The 17399-nt window shown below is 39.2% G+C and overlaps 1 protein-coding gene across 2 annotated transcripts in view; it reads left to right on the top strand.

The window, feature by feature from the left end:
• Positions 1-13953: 13953 nt before the first annotated feature.
• LOC142501599 (intelectin-1-like) overlaps positions 13954-17399 on the top strand; it is a 45388-nt gene continuing 41942 nt past the window's right edge. The window contains exons 1-4 of one of the 2 annotated variants that reach the window (XM_075611671.1): positions 13957-14026; positions 14243-14404; positions 14886-15133; positions 15334-15492. In XM_075611671.1, coding sequence (XP_075467786.1) covers positions 13957-14026; positions 14243-14404; positions 14886-15133; positions 15334-15492 — 639 coding nt within the window. Of the gene's footprint in view, positions 14027-14242; positions 14405-14885; positions 15134-15333; positions 15493-17399 lie in introns of both variants that reach the window. The other variant, XM_075611667.1, reaches the window with a different exon arrangement.

Raw genomic sequence — 17399 nt, 5'->3', positions numbered from 1 at the left:
CCCAATTTAACACTAATTATGGGTCTTTCCAATATTTCTTGCTGCATTTTTATTTATTTAAAACCAGAGACAGAACATGAAACACAGACAGAGCTCAGTGCACATCCAGTGAAACTTATACACGGTACAGTGCCTAAATATATATGTATAGATATCTATTAAATAAAATGGTCTTTTAGTTTAACATTTTGGCCAAAGTGTTGTAAGCCCCTGAGCCACTACACGGCAGACCACATCTCAAGGGTCCCTAACACTAATATAAATTCTTAATAACCTGTGCATGGAACAACCCAACCTCAGGTCTCCAACTTACAGTGCCTAACCATCACCCCGTCCACTTCTTTAAAAAAAACTGGGATATCCCCCTTTGAAAGCTCCACCACGGATTGGGATATTTAACACCTTAAATTTATCTCGCCCCTGCCCCCCACCAATAACATCACAGACACCAAACCATCCGGCATACCATAGTTAAAATTTTTAACCCCCACATCTGACAATTTAAATCCATCTCTCCAGAACAACCCAACCTCAGGTCTCCAACTTACAGTGCCTAACCACCACCCCATCCACTTCTTTAAAAAACTGGGATATCCCCCTATTGAGTTTACATCTTCAACATTCCACTGCACTGGCATCCCTCGCGCCTCTCCAACATATTCCTGGAACTACCTCAGAAAACACAATCAAAACACCCGGAAACAAAACCAATAACTTACATCCCGTTTTATGTTACAAATGAAATCTAACGTGCGCCGCTGACCTAAGTCATTACCCCCCAGTGATTGCTCCTATCCTGTGTTATCTGAAAATCACAACAAAGTGCGCCTAAAAATATAACCAATGTGATATCCAATATGCCTCTATAAATTGCTGTCAGCTTTTCAAACTGCACTGATGATCCATTTTTATTTTAATATATGCAGCATTTTTTTTTGTTACTTACATTTTTATTGAAAATTTTTCAGAGTTAAGGGAAAGGGGTACATAAAAAGAAATAGGGGGGACGGAGTACATTGATACATGTTAGCTGGTAATATCACAATTGGGGAAGGGTTTGGGGAGGAGGGAAGGGAACAGCATTTGTGGTTTCTTTAAGATGTTCCTTTTGACTGCTGTGTCCTCGGTTGCCTGGGAATCACAGCTGGTATCCTCAGTGTATGCAGTAAGTCTGCCCCTCCAGTCATGTGGGAAGTCCCACAGTACCAAACAGCACGACAGAAAGAAAATAGTTTAAAAGTAAATAGATTTATTGTACAAAAGTAATAAGAACTCACATATAAAACAGAATTGGAATCACATCATAGTCATTGTTTTTACATAATGTCCCACCTATAACTATTGCCAAATTCACTCAAATGTGGGGTATATGGCTTTCTGCCAACATACACTATCCTTATGTGTCAATCGTCTAAATGGGGCATATACATAAGCACCCATTTTATTTGTGCATCACTGTTTATGGGTAGCCTGGATTTAGGGCTATAATAGTGCTAATATTCTAGTTCAGTCTAAATAGAGTGCATCTCCGAATTTTAAGGCAGTTACAACAATCATTTTATGAACACTTAAAATCGATTAATTTAAAACCTCCAGCTGTTCATGATACATTATATAGTATTCCTTAAGGTATAATACCCACAACTGATAAACCAGAATCTAAGGATTAAAAAACGATACTCGAAAAGATTGAAACAATCTTTAAAAAAGGTTAAGACAATTTTTAGAAAACTTTTAAACATTCTAAAAAATTTTTTTTCTAAAAAACGTCTTTAATAATACTATTATCTGTAACTGTGCATACAATGTCTTGTATATAATGTATACACTGTTCACTTATGTAACTTTGAGCCTCATGCACTAAAGTCCGATAGAAAAAATCACCAGGGTTTTTAATTCGCCATTTTTGACAGCGCTGCTATCACATATGCAGAAAGCCCCGAATACCAGTGATAGCAAACTTTGCAAAAATGGCGAGTAGCCACTGACGAGATGATCGCCCCTCTGAAAAGGGCTCACCCGGCGAGTTGATTCTGCTGCAGAGAGAGAGAGCCGCATCTCCCTGCACAAATCTCGGTCGAAATAAAAATATTTTAATTTTCTTATTAGTGTAGATGAGCAGGGGGCCCCCGGAGCAGAACTTTGTTGATTTCAGGTCCGGGATCCCCTGCTTCCCGAGATAAAGGCCCCGTTATAGGGTGCCAGTATCTCCTATGCATTGAAATGTCCCGGTCACGTAACGCGGGACATTTACATGCATAAGAGATACCGGCATCCCATAACGGGGCCTGTATCTCGGGAAGCACGGGGTCCCCGGACCTGAAATCAACAAAGTTCTGCTCATCAACACTAGTAAGAAATTTTTTATTAAAATATGAAGTAAAAAACAATACACAACCCACCCCCTGTGCCCACACATAAAACCATTATTTTATTTTTTTTAGACACAGGATTAAAACCACAGGCCCCACAGGGCACCCCGGGGGGATCCAATGGGTGTTTGGGGGCCCTCGGGTGGTCCACACTAGGCTCTGTGGGCCTCCAGGTGGTCCCCAGGGGTGTCTGGGGACACCAATGAGGTCCATTGGTGGTCCCCATGGGTGTCTGGGGGTCCCCGGGTCATCCCACGGGTGTCTGGTTGTTCCCACAGGTGTCTGGGGGCCCTCAGGTGGTTCCCACGGGTGTCTGTGGACCCACGGGTGGTACCTGTGGATCCCGGGGGTCCCACATGGGTCCCTGTGTGGTCCCCACAGGTGTCTGGGGGTCCTCAGGTGGTCCCTGTGGGCATCTGTGGGTCCTCGGATGGTCCCCGTGGATCCCCGTTGGCCTGCGGTACCATTCCTGTATTTAAAAAATAAAACATGACCTACATTTTAATAAATACACCTCCCCCTGCCCCCACCAAACACATACAGTACCGATATGTGCAAAATAACTACTATCCAGATATGGATAATAGATTATTTGCCCATTATTAAACACAACATTAGCCAGTCAGCATAAATAAAGTAAATAAAAACTGTTCTACTTACTCCTGCCAACATGAAGGGCATCCTCGTCAGCATACTGCAGGGCCATGTCCTCCGATGCCAGCAACAATACATTAAAAAATACAATCTAATGGCCCCTAACCCTTTAATCACCTTAGCGGTTAATAACTGCTATAGTAATTAAGGGGTTAACCCACCGTCCCCCACTACCCACCTGGGAGGCCTAACCACCCACCCACGGACCCACTATACCCACCCTGTACCCATTGAGTGGCATAGTAGTACATCATACCCATATAATATGGGCATGATAAGCTACTATAGCAGTCAATGGTCACCCTAATACAAAAGTACGAATGTCAAAAATACACAATAATAAAACAGATACAACAAGCACCTAAACATCCATAAAAAAAAATTAAACACTAGCCAACCAATAAATTAACAAAATAAAACCACTAGGCAATCAATTAAAGAAATAAAACCTCTAGGCATTAAATAAAATAATTAAAACCACTATGCAATCAATTACATAAATCATACAACTAGCCAAAAAATACATTTAATATCTAAAAGCAGTAACCAACACAACAATGAATTAATACAACCATTTGGCAACACCAATTAAAACCAGTTGCCAACTAAATACATTATTAAATAAAATCGCTAACCAATCTGTAAAAAGAAAAAAACAAGCCATCACAATTCAAATCAATTTAATCTAAACAATAAAAAGAAATAGAAAATATAACAGTCAATAGAAGAAAAGCACTTACCAAAAAATGCATTGGCTACCACTGTATTCATTTGTACCCTAAACAGGCACAGATTAATACATTAGAAGTCAATGGGCAATGAAAAACATAAAAATAGAAAAATCTAATAAAAAAACCTGTTAGAATAAAATATTTCAATATTTATCTTCCCTTTAGAAGCGCTGGCCCTCCGAATCCCGGTGAATCAGGAAGCTCTCGTACGGTGACGTCACGAAACACAATCCAACGCCATCCACCGTGAAGATCCGGAACAGGTAACAACATTTTTCTTTCTTTAATCTTCCATCTTCTTCTTTCTTCATTTGTGATTATTTCTTGATTTTCTTTATCTTCTGTCTTCATCTGTATAATCCAATACACCCAAATTAAATCCACGATGTTGACCTGACGGCTTCTGGAGCTTAAATGAGACGTCACAGCCTTAAATATGGCCTTTGATGTCACATTTGGGCGGCATATGGTTCACACGCCATCATGAAAGGAACTGAAGCCAGCCAATCAGAATGGCTGTGCTTCCTTTCCCTTTAACATAACGTCACCAAATCCAACATGGCGCTGTCACATGGTAATTTAGCCAATCAGATTGTGAGAATTATATCCCCAATCTGATTGGTTGTAGTAGATCTATATTAATGAACAATTGGTTAACTGAGGAAGAAGTTCATAGGCGGCTTGAAAAAATTAAAATTAATAAGGCACCTGGCCCCGATGGTATACATCCAAGAGTTCTTAAGGAGTTAAGTTCAGTAATAGCCAGACCATTACATTTAAAATTCAAGGACTCAATTTCTACAGGCTCAGTGCCACAACATTGGTGAAAAGCAGATGTGTCTATATTTAAAAAGGGAGCTAGATCACTACAGGGGAATTAGCCCTGTAAGCTTGACATCAATAGTGGGGAAGCAACTTGAAGGTTTAGTATGGGATAATATTCAGGAATACCTAATGAAAACACAATTATTATTAATAGTCAGCATGGATTTATGAAGGATACGTCATGCCAAACTAACCTTATTAGTTTTTTTGAGGAGGTAAGTAGGAATTTAGACCAGGGTAATGCAGTTGATGTGGTCTACTTAGATTTTGCAAAGGCTTTTGATACGGTTCCACACAAGAGGTTAGTGTACAAAATAAAGCAAATTGGACTCAGTCGAAATATGTGCACATGGATTGAAAACTGGTTGAAGAATACACAACAAAGAGTTGTCATAAATTGAACTTCTTCAGGTTGGGCTAAAGTCGTGAGTGGAGTACACCGGTACTGGGTCACCTGCTTTTTAACTTGTTTATTAATGACCTTGAGGTTGGCATAGAGAGCAAAGTCTCCATCTTTGCTAATGACACTAAATTGTGTAAGGTAGTAGAATCAGAGCAGGATGTAATTTCTCTACAGAAGGACTTGGAGACACTGGAAACTTGGGCAAGTAAATGGCAGATGAGGTTTAATACAGATAAATGTAAGGTTATGCATTTTGGAAACAAGAATAAACAGGCAATTTACTAATTAAAGGGTGATAAATTAGGGGAATCCTTGATGGAGAAGGATTTAGGAGTGCTCGTAGACAGCAGGCTTAGCAACAGTGCCCAAAGTCATGCAGTAGCTGCAAAGGCAAACAAGATCTTATCTTGCATTAAACGGGCAAAAGTTGGAAGGGAAGTAAACATAATGATGCCCCTTTATAAAGCATTAGTAAGACCACACCTTGAATATGGAGTATAATTTTGGGTACCACTCCTTAGAAAACATATTATTGAACAAGAGATTGTAGAGAAGAGCCACCAAATTAATAAAGTGGATGGACAATGTGACTTATGAGGAGAGGCTCGCTAAATTAGATTTATTTACATTAGAAAAGAGGCATCTAAGAGGGGATATGATAACTATATACAAATATATTCGGGGACAGTACAAGAAGCTTTCAAAATAACTATTCATCCCAAGGGCAGTACAAAGGACACAGGGTCTTAATGTTGGAGGAAAGGAGATTTAACCAGCAACAAATGAAAGGGTTATTTACAATAAAGGCAGTAAAAATGTTGAATTGATTACCCACAGAGACTGTGATGGCAGATACAATAGATTTGCTCAAAAAAAGGTTGGACATATTTTAAGAATGGAAAGGTATACAGAGATATTCCAAATAAGAAAACTTGGAAGGATGTTGATCCAGGGAGTAATCTGATTGCCAATTCTTGGAGTCAGGAAGGAATTTATGTTTCCCCTTAGGAGACCATACTGGACACCTAACAAGCTCCTATTGAACCCCCAAAATAACCACAACATATATAAGCATATGAGTGTCACAGAGGAGTGCTACTGAGCATGGCAATATATATTTAAAATCAGAGACAGAACATAAAACACAGACAGAGCTCAGTTTTTAGCACATCCAGTGAAACTCAGACACGGTACAGTGCCTAAATATATATGTATAAATATCAAGTAAAATGGTCTTTTAGTTTAACATTTTTGGCCAAAATTGTTGTAAGCCCCTGAGCCAACTGCACGGCAGACCACAATTCAGGGGTCCCTAATGCTAATATAAATTCTTAATAACCTGTGTAATAACAGGAAGAATGATTTATAGTAAATCTGTCAATATTAGTTGCAAAGTTCTAAGTCTGATTGAAGCTTTTATTAACCTGTACATTACCAGGAAAAGCACTCTGTATTAGAGTTGTCACAACCATACTGCAAGCCAGCAAGTTCCCCTGAGTGGAAGATGCTATGGAGTGAGCCCTTAACCATTAAATGTGGGAGGGGGTGAGCTACAATTAGGTAGGAGGTTGCCACCCTCCAATCAGCCAAGACTAGCTGAACAACAATTGTAAAACATACTGGACACCTAACAAGCTCCTATTGAACCCCCAAAATAACCACAACATATATAAGCATATGAGTGTCACAGAGGAGTGCTACTGAGCATGGCAATATATATTTAAAATCAGAGACAGAACATAAAACACAGACAGAGCTCAGTTTTTAGCACATCCAGTGAAACTCATACACGGTACAGCTCATATACCGTGTATGAGTTTCACTGTGTGACGATGGAGAGGATTTGGCCCGGGATTAAAGGGGTTACACCCCAATTGGCCACCCTCTAACCTCACCAGGGAGACAAGGGGTTAACTGGGCTGAGGCCCAGACGTGTGATTTAACCCTTGTCATAACCTGAAAATGTATATTCCCTGTTCCCCCATGTTTTATTATTAATAAGTGTCTGCATCACACACACACTGGGATCCATCCGGGAGCACAAGGGTTAATAGTGGTATAGTGATTATAGCCCTTTGTGTAACTTTCCCGCCTTTTCAGGCACCATTTTGCAGGTCCCCATTGGCTACCATTAGGGCTCAATGCATTTCAATAGAGAATTGTGCTGTTTTAGTCCTGTTTCCTGTAAAGACCAGCAGGTGGCGTCCGAGAGGGAGAGCGGCGGTTTCCCATTGAAAGTCAATGGGCCCATTGACTTCAATGGAGATTCCTCGAGGTACCTTTCGAAGAACGAGTTGGCTGCCGTCCAGACCGCAAACCGCAAAGCGGATACAATGTCCTTTAAAAGAGTTAAAATCACTTGAGTCAAGTTCAATGTTAAGTGGCGTGGGAATAAACAGTTCTAGAGCACCTAGAAATAAAATTCTTTTTGCCCCTAGTTCCTAGGCTTCCCTCCACTCGACCACAACCGGGTCCCCGAATCCTGGACCCCCGATAAGGGTCGAACCGAGAAGAGCTTGTCGCGCCATAGGCTTCAATGGCGGCGGCAGAAACAGCTCCGAAAAATGACTAAGTGTGAAATGCTGTAATTTAGGAATCCATATCTCCGGTTCCGGAGGGACCAGAGGATCAAGGTTTGGGGTATCTGTAGTCACTGCTCCGGCATCACTGCAGAACCATCCTTGACCCTCTTGGACCAACCCCACGGAGTATGGACCCCCTTGAAAGTTCGGGACTTTTACCATTGATTCTAATGGGGGAAAAGCCGCATGGTGAAAAAATGACTAAGTGTAAAATGTTGAAATGTGTAAGTCCATATCTCCGGTTCTGGAATGCCCAGAGGGATGGGATTTGGGTGACATGTAGCCAAGGTTCCGGCTTTAATGCATGCCCATTTCCAGCCCCCTCAGACCAACCAGACGGAGTATGGATGACTGTAAAGATTTGTGGATTTTCTCATAGACTTCAATGGCGGCGGTTCCCCATTGAAAGTTTATGGTAGGAAACTCCATTGACTACAACGGCGGAGTTGCTCCATTGAAACCCATGGTGGCGGAGCCCGTTGTTTTCAATGGGGATTTAGTGAAAAGCTGAGATTTCTTTTAGCAGAGATTTTTGAATTAAAGTGAAAAATGATTTAATGTGCATTTGTGTATCTCCGGTTCCGAAGGTTGTAGCAAGTCGCTCTTTGGACCATATGGTGTCCCAGTTCTGGCAATGAGAACTGGGAAGTTTGGACCTGCTAGACCCAACAGAACCAGATATTTTAATACGTTTATGTTTTATGTTTAATACTGTGTACCAAGGTATGGACAAAGACCCAGAGGAAATTCCTTTGCATACCAGGATAGCAGATGGCCCTAGAGGCGACCCAATGTCTAGGACTTAAGTATTGTTCAAAGGGTTTTGTCACCCTCCCTGTTTATTTGAGGGCGGAGAAGACTCAAACCAGAGCAGTTTTTAAGTGTCCCATTTAACACGTTCCAACAAAGGTTTTCCTGCCAGAGATCCAAATGGATAGACTGGCTGGCATTCCTGATGCAAATGTGGGGCTTCAGAAATGAGACCCCAGAGTTCTACTGCGCATGTGCTAACTAGCAGGGGGGCATGGGTCAGAATGCTTTCCCACATTAGTGAGTGGCTGGAGGTAATTGAAAGCCAATCACCTGTACTTAAGGTTAAGGATAGGGCCACAAAAGGTATATAATCTGTGGTCAAGACCTTATCCAGTGTTGTTCATGTTCTTCAAGATCTTCAAGTGTTCAGTCTGTTCTATACCATCTTGATTGCTGAGAGAAACGCTATGCACTGTCTTCCTGCCAGAGGTCTTTTCATGTCTTTGGTGTCTTGATGACTATGAAGAGTGCTGTATGAACTGCCAGTCCAGATGTGACTGCTTCATCATTTCCATTTTACGTAAGTGTCTATATTTTGCTGTTATTTGTACATTATGTGTGTTCACCTTTATCAAGGAATAAATTACATTTTATCATATCTAAGTCTCGTCCCAGTTCAAACCCAGGTATATATATATATTTTTATATATTTTTGGTGTAAATTACAGCCTGTCATAAGCTACCGTGACACACTGGATGTGCTAAAAACTGAGCTCTGTCTGTGTTTTATGTTCTGTCTCTGATTTTAAATTCCCCTTAGGAGATATCATTGGATGATCTTTCACTGGGGTTTTTTGATTGCCTTCCTCTGGATCAATATACTGTAAGTACGGATATAGGATAAAGTATCTGTCGTCTAAATTTTGCATAGGTTGAACTTGATGGACGCATGTCTTTTTTCAATCTCATCTACTATGTAACGTCTTCATCCTACTGCAACGAGGTGAGTGGTTTCTTTTGCCACCTCCCAATCCTATTCCGCTCAACACTCCTCCCCTAACCTTTTACCTCATAATTGTCCACACACTTTACTGACCTACAGGGACCGGGCCCACCCAGTAATTATGTTTTACCTAACTGCTAGGGCCACTCTTCCTGTTTGGGCAGTGAGACAGTCGGGAACACCTGGAACACCATTTATGTGTGTTTAGATTCACTTTATATTATACACTAGCACCATCAAAATTAAATATTATACACATAGATGAATACCACTAGTTAGTTTTAATACGTAAGTTTATTATTCATATATATATAAAATATTTTTTCATCATTATTTGTTATTATCACTTTATCACTACATTAACCACTTAAATAACTCATTAATAAGTTTATTATATAACACATGTAATATTCATTCACTTTATTATAATGCTCAAAATCACTTTAAATCATGACCAGCTCAGATCTTCCTTCCTTACGTTATCCAAAGTCATGGTTATAAGTGTGTCCTAACTGCATTCGCATTAAGAACATAGTTCTGTAACATCTTTATCTTTATTATTATATTTATTTTGTTGTCCTATATTGTGCATCATGTTAGCTTAGAACAATATCAATCAGCACATTATGTCCAAAAATGTGCAGAAATTTTCGACTGTACTGTAATTGAAATTATGCTTCCATTGCTGTTCAACACAAGCATCTCTGGGATCATTGAGACCACTTATTAATCTAATAAGATTAGGAGGGTTAAAAAAGGGGGACAAATTCATTGATGAAATCAATATATGATTACTAACCTCAAAAATTGATTAGAATATAAATGTATAACACACTCCAACATATGATTAGAATATAAATGTATAACACACTCCAACATATGAGTCTTATTAGATCACAGAGATGCTTGGTTTACCAAATGTCTAGAAATTACTTAACGAGTAACCAATAATTATTATAATGTTTTGTTTTCACGTAACAACATATCAATGTCTCTATAAGACCTCAATTAGAAGGCAGATGGGTTTAATTATTCTATTAGTAATTGCGCCAATCACAAAATGTCTTCAATTACGAACTGGGGTATATTTAGAAGCTCAGATGTATCCAGCACTTATCCCTGACGAAGAGAGACATTATTAGTGCTTTCGAAACGCGTTGGAAGGTTGTTTGGCACCGTTGAGCCACCGTAGCAGAGGACAAACACTGGTGACGTCATCGCGCGAGCGGATCGTGTGCATTCTAGGAAGCAATTCACGTAGGAGCACAGAACTTGATCCCCGGCTGCAGAGACGAAAATACCACCAAGCGAGCGGCGATCTCAACGGCAAAGACCAAAAAACCAAGTGCTTATTTCCTATTCACGTCTGGTGAGTAGGTTTTCAATTTTAACCAGGCGGAGCAAAGAAAGAAATCTTGGACTAAGTTCCGAAGTGCAAGATTGTGGATAGTGTTTAGGCACTTGTCTATTGTTCATCTATTGTCAAGCATTTTAATAATTTTATTTACATTTATATTCATGTTTATTCATTGTCATCCATGGTTATTTTAACTTTGTAATAAATTGCTCCTTCATTGTATTTATGTTATCCCTTGGGTAATACACCATTGCAGGCTCCCTGCATGTTTTGTCTTTTTCTCTCTCCTTTTCCTGAGGTCACAGCTCAACAGAAGAAATCTCAAGCATACCCTTCTATAACCTCACCTCAGCGCCAGAAAAGATTACCTTTTGCCTTCAGTCGGCAACACCTGGTTACAGGACATTACTGACACTTCAATCCAGTTCTCTCCGGTTAACCTGTCACTGAACACCCATTTATGTGGGTAATAGCTGAAGGCGAATGTTTCAATTGCTATACAGGTTCCCCTGCAAAATCAGGAGAATGTAAGGGAAATTACAACATCATCTTGATGGGCTGTTGATCAACGTCTCATGGCTTCCAAACTGGGGCAGTGAAGGTTCACTACACTGCTGCCCAATACTACATTACAGGTCTCTTCAGTGGTGAAAGGGTTACTTCTAACACAGTAAAAGATTATCTTTCTGTATCATGCTTCAATTCACCAGGACTGAGAACTAATCTACAAGGAATACATTTTGATTATGTTTTTGCAGGGAAAAATGTGGAAGATAAATGGACAATCTTTAAAACATTGTTAGAAAAGCACACTTATCAGTGTATACCCTATGGAAATAAATATAAAAGAAACAAGTCTAATCCACTGTGGCTAAATAAACAGGTGGGTGAGGAGATGGAAAAAAAGAGGCATTTAGATTTTTTAAGTCAGAAGGGACAGAGGCATCATATCAGAATTATAAGGACTGCAACAAAAGCAAAAATTAGCAAAAATGGATAAGGAGATTTCACCAGCAACAAAGGAAAGGGTTCTTTACAGCAGCGGTGCGCAAACTGGGGGGGAGGGCATGAGACATTTTTGCGGGGGCGCGGCTCACTTACCCGGCTTCCGTGTCCACTCGTTTCCATAACGATGACGCCACAGGGCCATGTGAAGTAACATCACATGATTCAGCAGCATCATTTGACACCCGTTGCCATGGAGACGCAGCGTGCGCTTATAGTAAGCATTGTCGCCGGCACTATAAGCGTAGCCTTAGAGCTTAAGAACTATTCCTAGCCAGGTGGCTTTCTGGTGGCAACCGTTTATGGACAGCAATTTCTACGGTGTGTATGCCCCCTCTGCAAACTACCCGGGGTCGAGGTCAGCAAGACGTCCCGATGTCAAAACACAATACCTGTGGCTTACTAATCCCGTGCCCCTACAGAGGTGATGCTGCCAAGTGATCAAAATGCTGCGTCTGCTGGTACGGCCCCTGCATACCACACTCTACCGATACTGCTGACTGCCTCCAAACATGCCCTACTATCCTGGGAAGTGGCCTGTAAAAATGTATACCTAGCTGGGCCTTCTATGGGTCCATGTACCCTAGTATCTGGACACCAAGGTCCCAACGATACTGTACCTGAGATGACCTCAGCGGTATCGATGCCAACGGTTCCAGGACTGGAACCAATGTCAGCTCGGCTGGCGGGTGAGTCGACTACCCCGGGGGTGTTGAGTTCGTCCCCTTTGGTGGTGCCGGAGCAGGCCTGCTTCGTGCAGATTACTGCCAAGGGGTGTCGGACGCCTCAACATCGCGGCCCGGAGGACGTGACCTTGCCGACATCGTCCGATGGAGAAGCTGGTTTTCAATACAATATACTACACCCAAGTTACAAACCTCAATCACGCTGACAGTGACATGAAATCTGAGCCAAGGTGGAAAATGACTAAATTCTCAATGACCAGAATAGATATATTTTTTATTTGCCATCTTAAGGCATGGTCTAACTGGGCTGTAGTCCAGGTCTCCGGTCTTACCAAGGACCCCATGACCTTTCATAGGCTGCACAAATACTATGACCGAAGATTGTATTTTTAATTCCTAGTTCTAATTGAACGCAGCAAACGTTACTTAATTATCATTTTTTTTCAATGCTATTTTTTGGTGTGACTACAACAGTATATTGTTTTAAAATTTTATATAGCCTAACTTTTTCTAAACATTTTTTATTCAAAGATAATGTTTCTACAACATTTTTAAGGAATAGGTAGTTTAATTGATTTGTCAGAAATGTATTTGAAAAATAACACACAACTAAAAACTATTACAGCACGACAAACTGGAGTCAACATTTCCTCACATTGAAATTGCTTTAATAATGTTCCTATCTATGGTGGTCACAAACTACAAATGCAAAAGATTTTTTTCAGAGTTGAAACTTATTAAGAATGAGCTCTGCAGTTGCTGCTTCAATCAAGATTGAACGCTCTTTCATTGATGACAATCGAATCAGTTACACTTCATAAAATGGAATGAGATTATTTGTATTTGCAAAGTCACAAATAACGTAAACAGAAAGAGACACATGTGGATAAATAAAATGTTTGTATTTGTAGTAATATTTGCATAATTTCAATATAAGTTTTGAATGTTGTTCAATAAAATCATACTGTATTTGTATTTAAATGGGACCTTGTGGGTGGGGCCCCCAATTTACACTTAGCCCAGGGTCCAAAAACACTTAAGACCTCTCTGTGTCCATGCTCCTATGACCTATTGGAAAGATATCACAAGAATGTGGCTGGACAGGTTTTGGAGTCTGATCTCTTTATAAGGAAGCATCTTATTGTGAGACCAGAGCGCACTTGAGGGCCTCTGACCGGGTAAGAGATGGGTTCTTTTCTGACTCTTTACAAATGCTCTTAAGATCTACACTACCTATACAGCCAGCCCCAAACTGGGATCCTACCCTCTTATTAGTAGTTATTTAATCTGCATTTCAGTCCGGAATGGGAGAATAAAGTAACAGTATTATTATTACCAACAGATAAAGTGATTGATCAAATATCATCAATATATTCATGTAATTGACAGTATCTATGCATATTGCAAATTGCAAATTATTGTAGTATAGTAATGTTTATGGTGGCATATTATTATGTACTGTATATTGCAGAATATAATATATTACTGTGTATCGCAGTATGATATTGTATATAGTATGATTGTAGAATTATCCGAATATGATCCTGATCTATTAATCTGTCTTCCCTTCCCTTCTCAGTGAAAGATGCTTATATACAGTCTGTTGCTGCTGACTCTGGTAGTTACTGGGGGAGACTCTGCTTCATGTGGTGAGTGAATTAAGCAATAGAGCGAGAGATCTCTTCTTTGTTAAAGTCCCAAGTTACCTATATACCTCCCCAAATCTACCTTTATGCAACACGTGGAGAGACACCTGTGTTACATAAAGTCCCTGAAAAGAGAAAAAGAAAGAACAAGTGGTACAGTATTTGTAAATTGACAACTCCATATAGCGCTGGTTCTTAATGTAATTAAATGTTTTCTTATAACAGCTTCAATTTCTGACAAGAAGCAAAACATCTTGAATCTGCTGGCATGTTGGGATGATGACAATACAAACAGCTTCAACTTGGATTTCTCCAATCCCACTGGAGGCCACGACTACGGTTATAGAAGCTGCAAGGAAATCAAACAATCTGACAAGAAAGCCAAAGGTTAGCAAATAAACACCATCCGTACCCTATTAGCTACAGGGCTAACAATGAATGTAACATGTAGATCGAACTGGAAAATGTGCTTCTTATTGGATTTACATCATAAAGTTGGGGTTAAATGATATTTGAATGCTAGCTCATACTCTAGGTAAGGAGATTTGCAAGTTACCATTTGACATCTGGACTTACTGTAGTTGTTGTTTGAGTGTAAATCAACTGATTGTTTTTTGTCACATGTTGCAGTTTTATTTATAAAATAGGCAGTCTCAGGTCTATTTTTTAAAGTGCAATAGCCTTTATTATTCATTCAGTTTTAATAACTGGTTAAAACATATGAGTAAGAATAACTATTGTATTTGAGTACAGAACCTTTCTGTGCCTCATTGAGTATCATGCAATGGGAACCAATCATCTCGAAACCGGTTCCCTTTTAAGACTGTGTTTCAGGGCAGAGGAATCTAACATGCTGCTGTTATCACAGACGGAATTTACATTCTGACCACTGAAGATGGCGTCAACTACCAGACCTTCTGTGACATGACAACCAATGGGGGAGGCTGGACCTTGGTGTCCAGTATCCATGAGAACAACATGAATGGCAAGTGCACAGTGGGAGATCGCTGGTCCAGTCAGCAAGGGAACCGTTTCGACAACCCAGAGGGAGAAGGGAACTGGGCAAACTATGCAACATTTGGGTTACCTGATGGAGCGACCAGCGATGACTACAAGGTACCAAGTCTTTATTTATTAAAAATGCTTCTGGGAACTTGATGCTACAGAGCGCTAGATTCCTGGTTAATTTTAATAACATTTCTATGTAAATATTTTTGTGGACTTGACGTCTCATGTATTACAGAATTCATGGGGAGCGCGAGAAGGACAGAAATGTAAAGTGCATTACATCTGTCTGTTATGTCACATGCTTTCAGAATCCTGGCTATTACGACATTTCTGCCAAAGACTTGGGTTTGTGGCATGTGCCCAACAAGACTCCGCTGCCTCTGTGGAGGAATTCATCCCTTTTGAGATATCGCACAGACAATGGCTTCCTTCCTGGCGAGGGAGGTAACCTCTTCCAGCTGTACAAGGTAACGACTTTAGGGAAACAATGGAAAATATTGGAGTTATATATTTATTATATGTTAATATATTATAACAGAAACAAGATATGTATGTGTGTAAAATGTTATTTATATAGTGCCAAGAGTGTACGCACCGACTACAAAATTACAATACCGAGAACATAAAGTACAAACAATGGGTATTAGATAAGAATTGGTAAAGCTAGTTAATTCCCACATAAAGCAGAGAGACCCTGCCCTGAAGAGCTTACAATCATATTTCTTGCTTGTTTAGAGGCAATACATGTGCTATTTTTCGACGTAAGTTTAACCTCTGTGATGCGCAGATCTAATGTAAGAAACGTATAAACTATTTTCTTACATTTAATCGAGACGCAAGAAGAAATAGAAAAAATCTTATCTGGGTCTACATCCTGGGAACTATATACATAGACCCCACATATGTACTGTAACTCCGTCCCCTCACAATGTGGGTGGCTGCCACGAGGAAGAAAAAAAGCACTAGATTGGTGCTTCCAGGTCTTCACACTATGACTGAGAGGCAGAATATCACCTCAAATTAATACAGATTCATACATTTATCAATTGTAACACACAATTCATTGTGTATCTGGTTTAGTGCACATGTGGGTTGCAATATAAGGGTAAAACCAAAGGAAGTTTGAAAATGAGGATTTTTGAACATCTCAGGAATATAAAACATATTAAGAATGTTGTTAGATAAAGGGAAATTGCTAACTCACTTTTTGACTCATTTTTATAATGTGCACAATTATGATTCACATACTTTACAGTTCTAAGGTATTGCGATAGTCCCTAATAACATTAGATCTGGGAATAGGGATTTTCAGTTATTACGTATACAGAAATTTTGGATTTTCAAATTAAAGACTTGGTTTTATCTTGGGTTCAATGATTCTATAGACATTATACCTTTTTAAATGATAGTATTTTTATTCATTTAATTTTATATATCTATGTTTTGCTGTCCTGTTATGACATCAAATCTGTATTAAAGTACAGTATATTGTTAATTATGTTTCTAAAGGGGAGTCAATATCTTAATCATTACATACCAAATATATATGTATTAATATATATACACTTATTAATATCATTATTCCCATTTATATATAGATTTCTTCTTTATTTAGAAACTTTAGAATCTTTCATCATTTAGGATGAATTCTACTTTGCAATCACAATATATCAGAAATCATTTTACATACCATTTTTTTATATTAAATGTACATTTATATTACTATTATAATTACTATTATGTTATACTATATGATATGTTATGTATTATATGTGATGTCATATCGTATGTAACCTACATTTGTTATTGCTCCCATTTTTGTAGTATTTAATTAACATCTTGTCACTTTAACATCATATACATATAAATATATTTTTATGATACAGCATGTGACTGGAACGTAATTTTTTTGTCAAATAAAATCTTACAGTAGGTATAATTTCTTTAATAGAGATTCACTCACATCAATTGAAATTAGTTGATTAATTTATAGATTATGTAAGGATATTTAAGGCACATTAAGCTCTGCTAATGTGAACCCCTAATAAAGCATGTACAGAATGCGAAATGCGTCGAGGTCACAAGATCAGTACATCATTACGGTACCACATGGTGACATCATTAGTTACCAGAGTTCCATCATCCCATCCGGGGACCCAGTACGCATGCCCCTTTCATGATTTCAACCATGGACACTCAAACTCCTTTATAATTGCCTTTGATATTCACCTTTACTTACTAAATTGTAAGTTATAAATGTTATGTGAATATATGATTTTGTATATTTACTCCTGGTGTGCCATGTCCTGTTTCTTACTGCCTTATAACTGCAAATTACTATATCCCTCACCAACTCAGCATTTATTATCTCCCA

This window comes from Ascaphus truei, chromosome 8 (assembly GCF_040206685.1).
Source record: "Ascaphus truei isolate aAscTru1 chromosome 8, aAscTru1.hap1, whole genome shotgun sequence".
NCBI lineage: Eukaryota > Metazoa > Chordata > Amphibia > Anura > Ascaphidae > Ascaphus > Ascaphus truei.
Note: the sequence above shows the minus strand (reverse complement) of the source record. Positions and strands in the feature narration are given on the sequence as shown.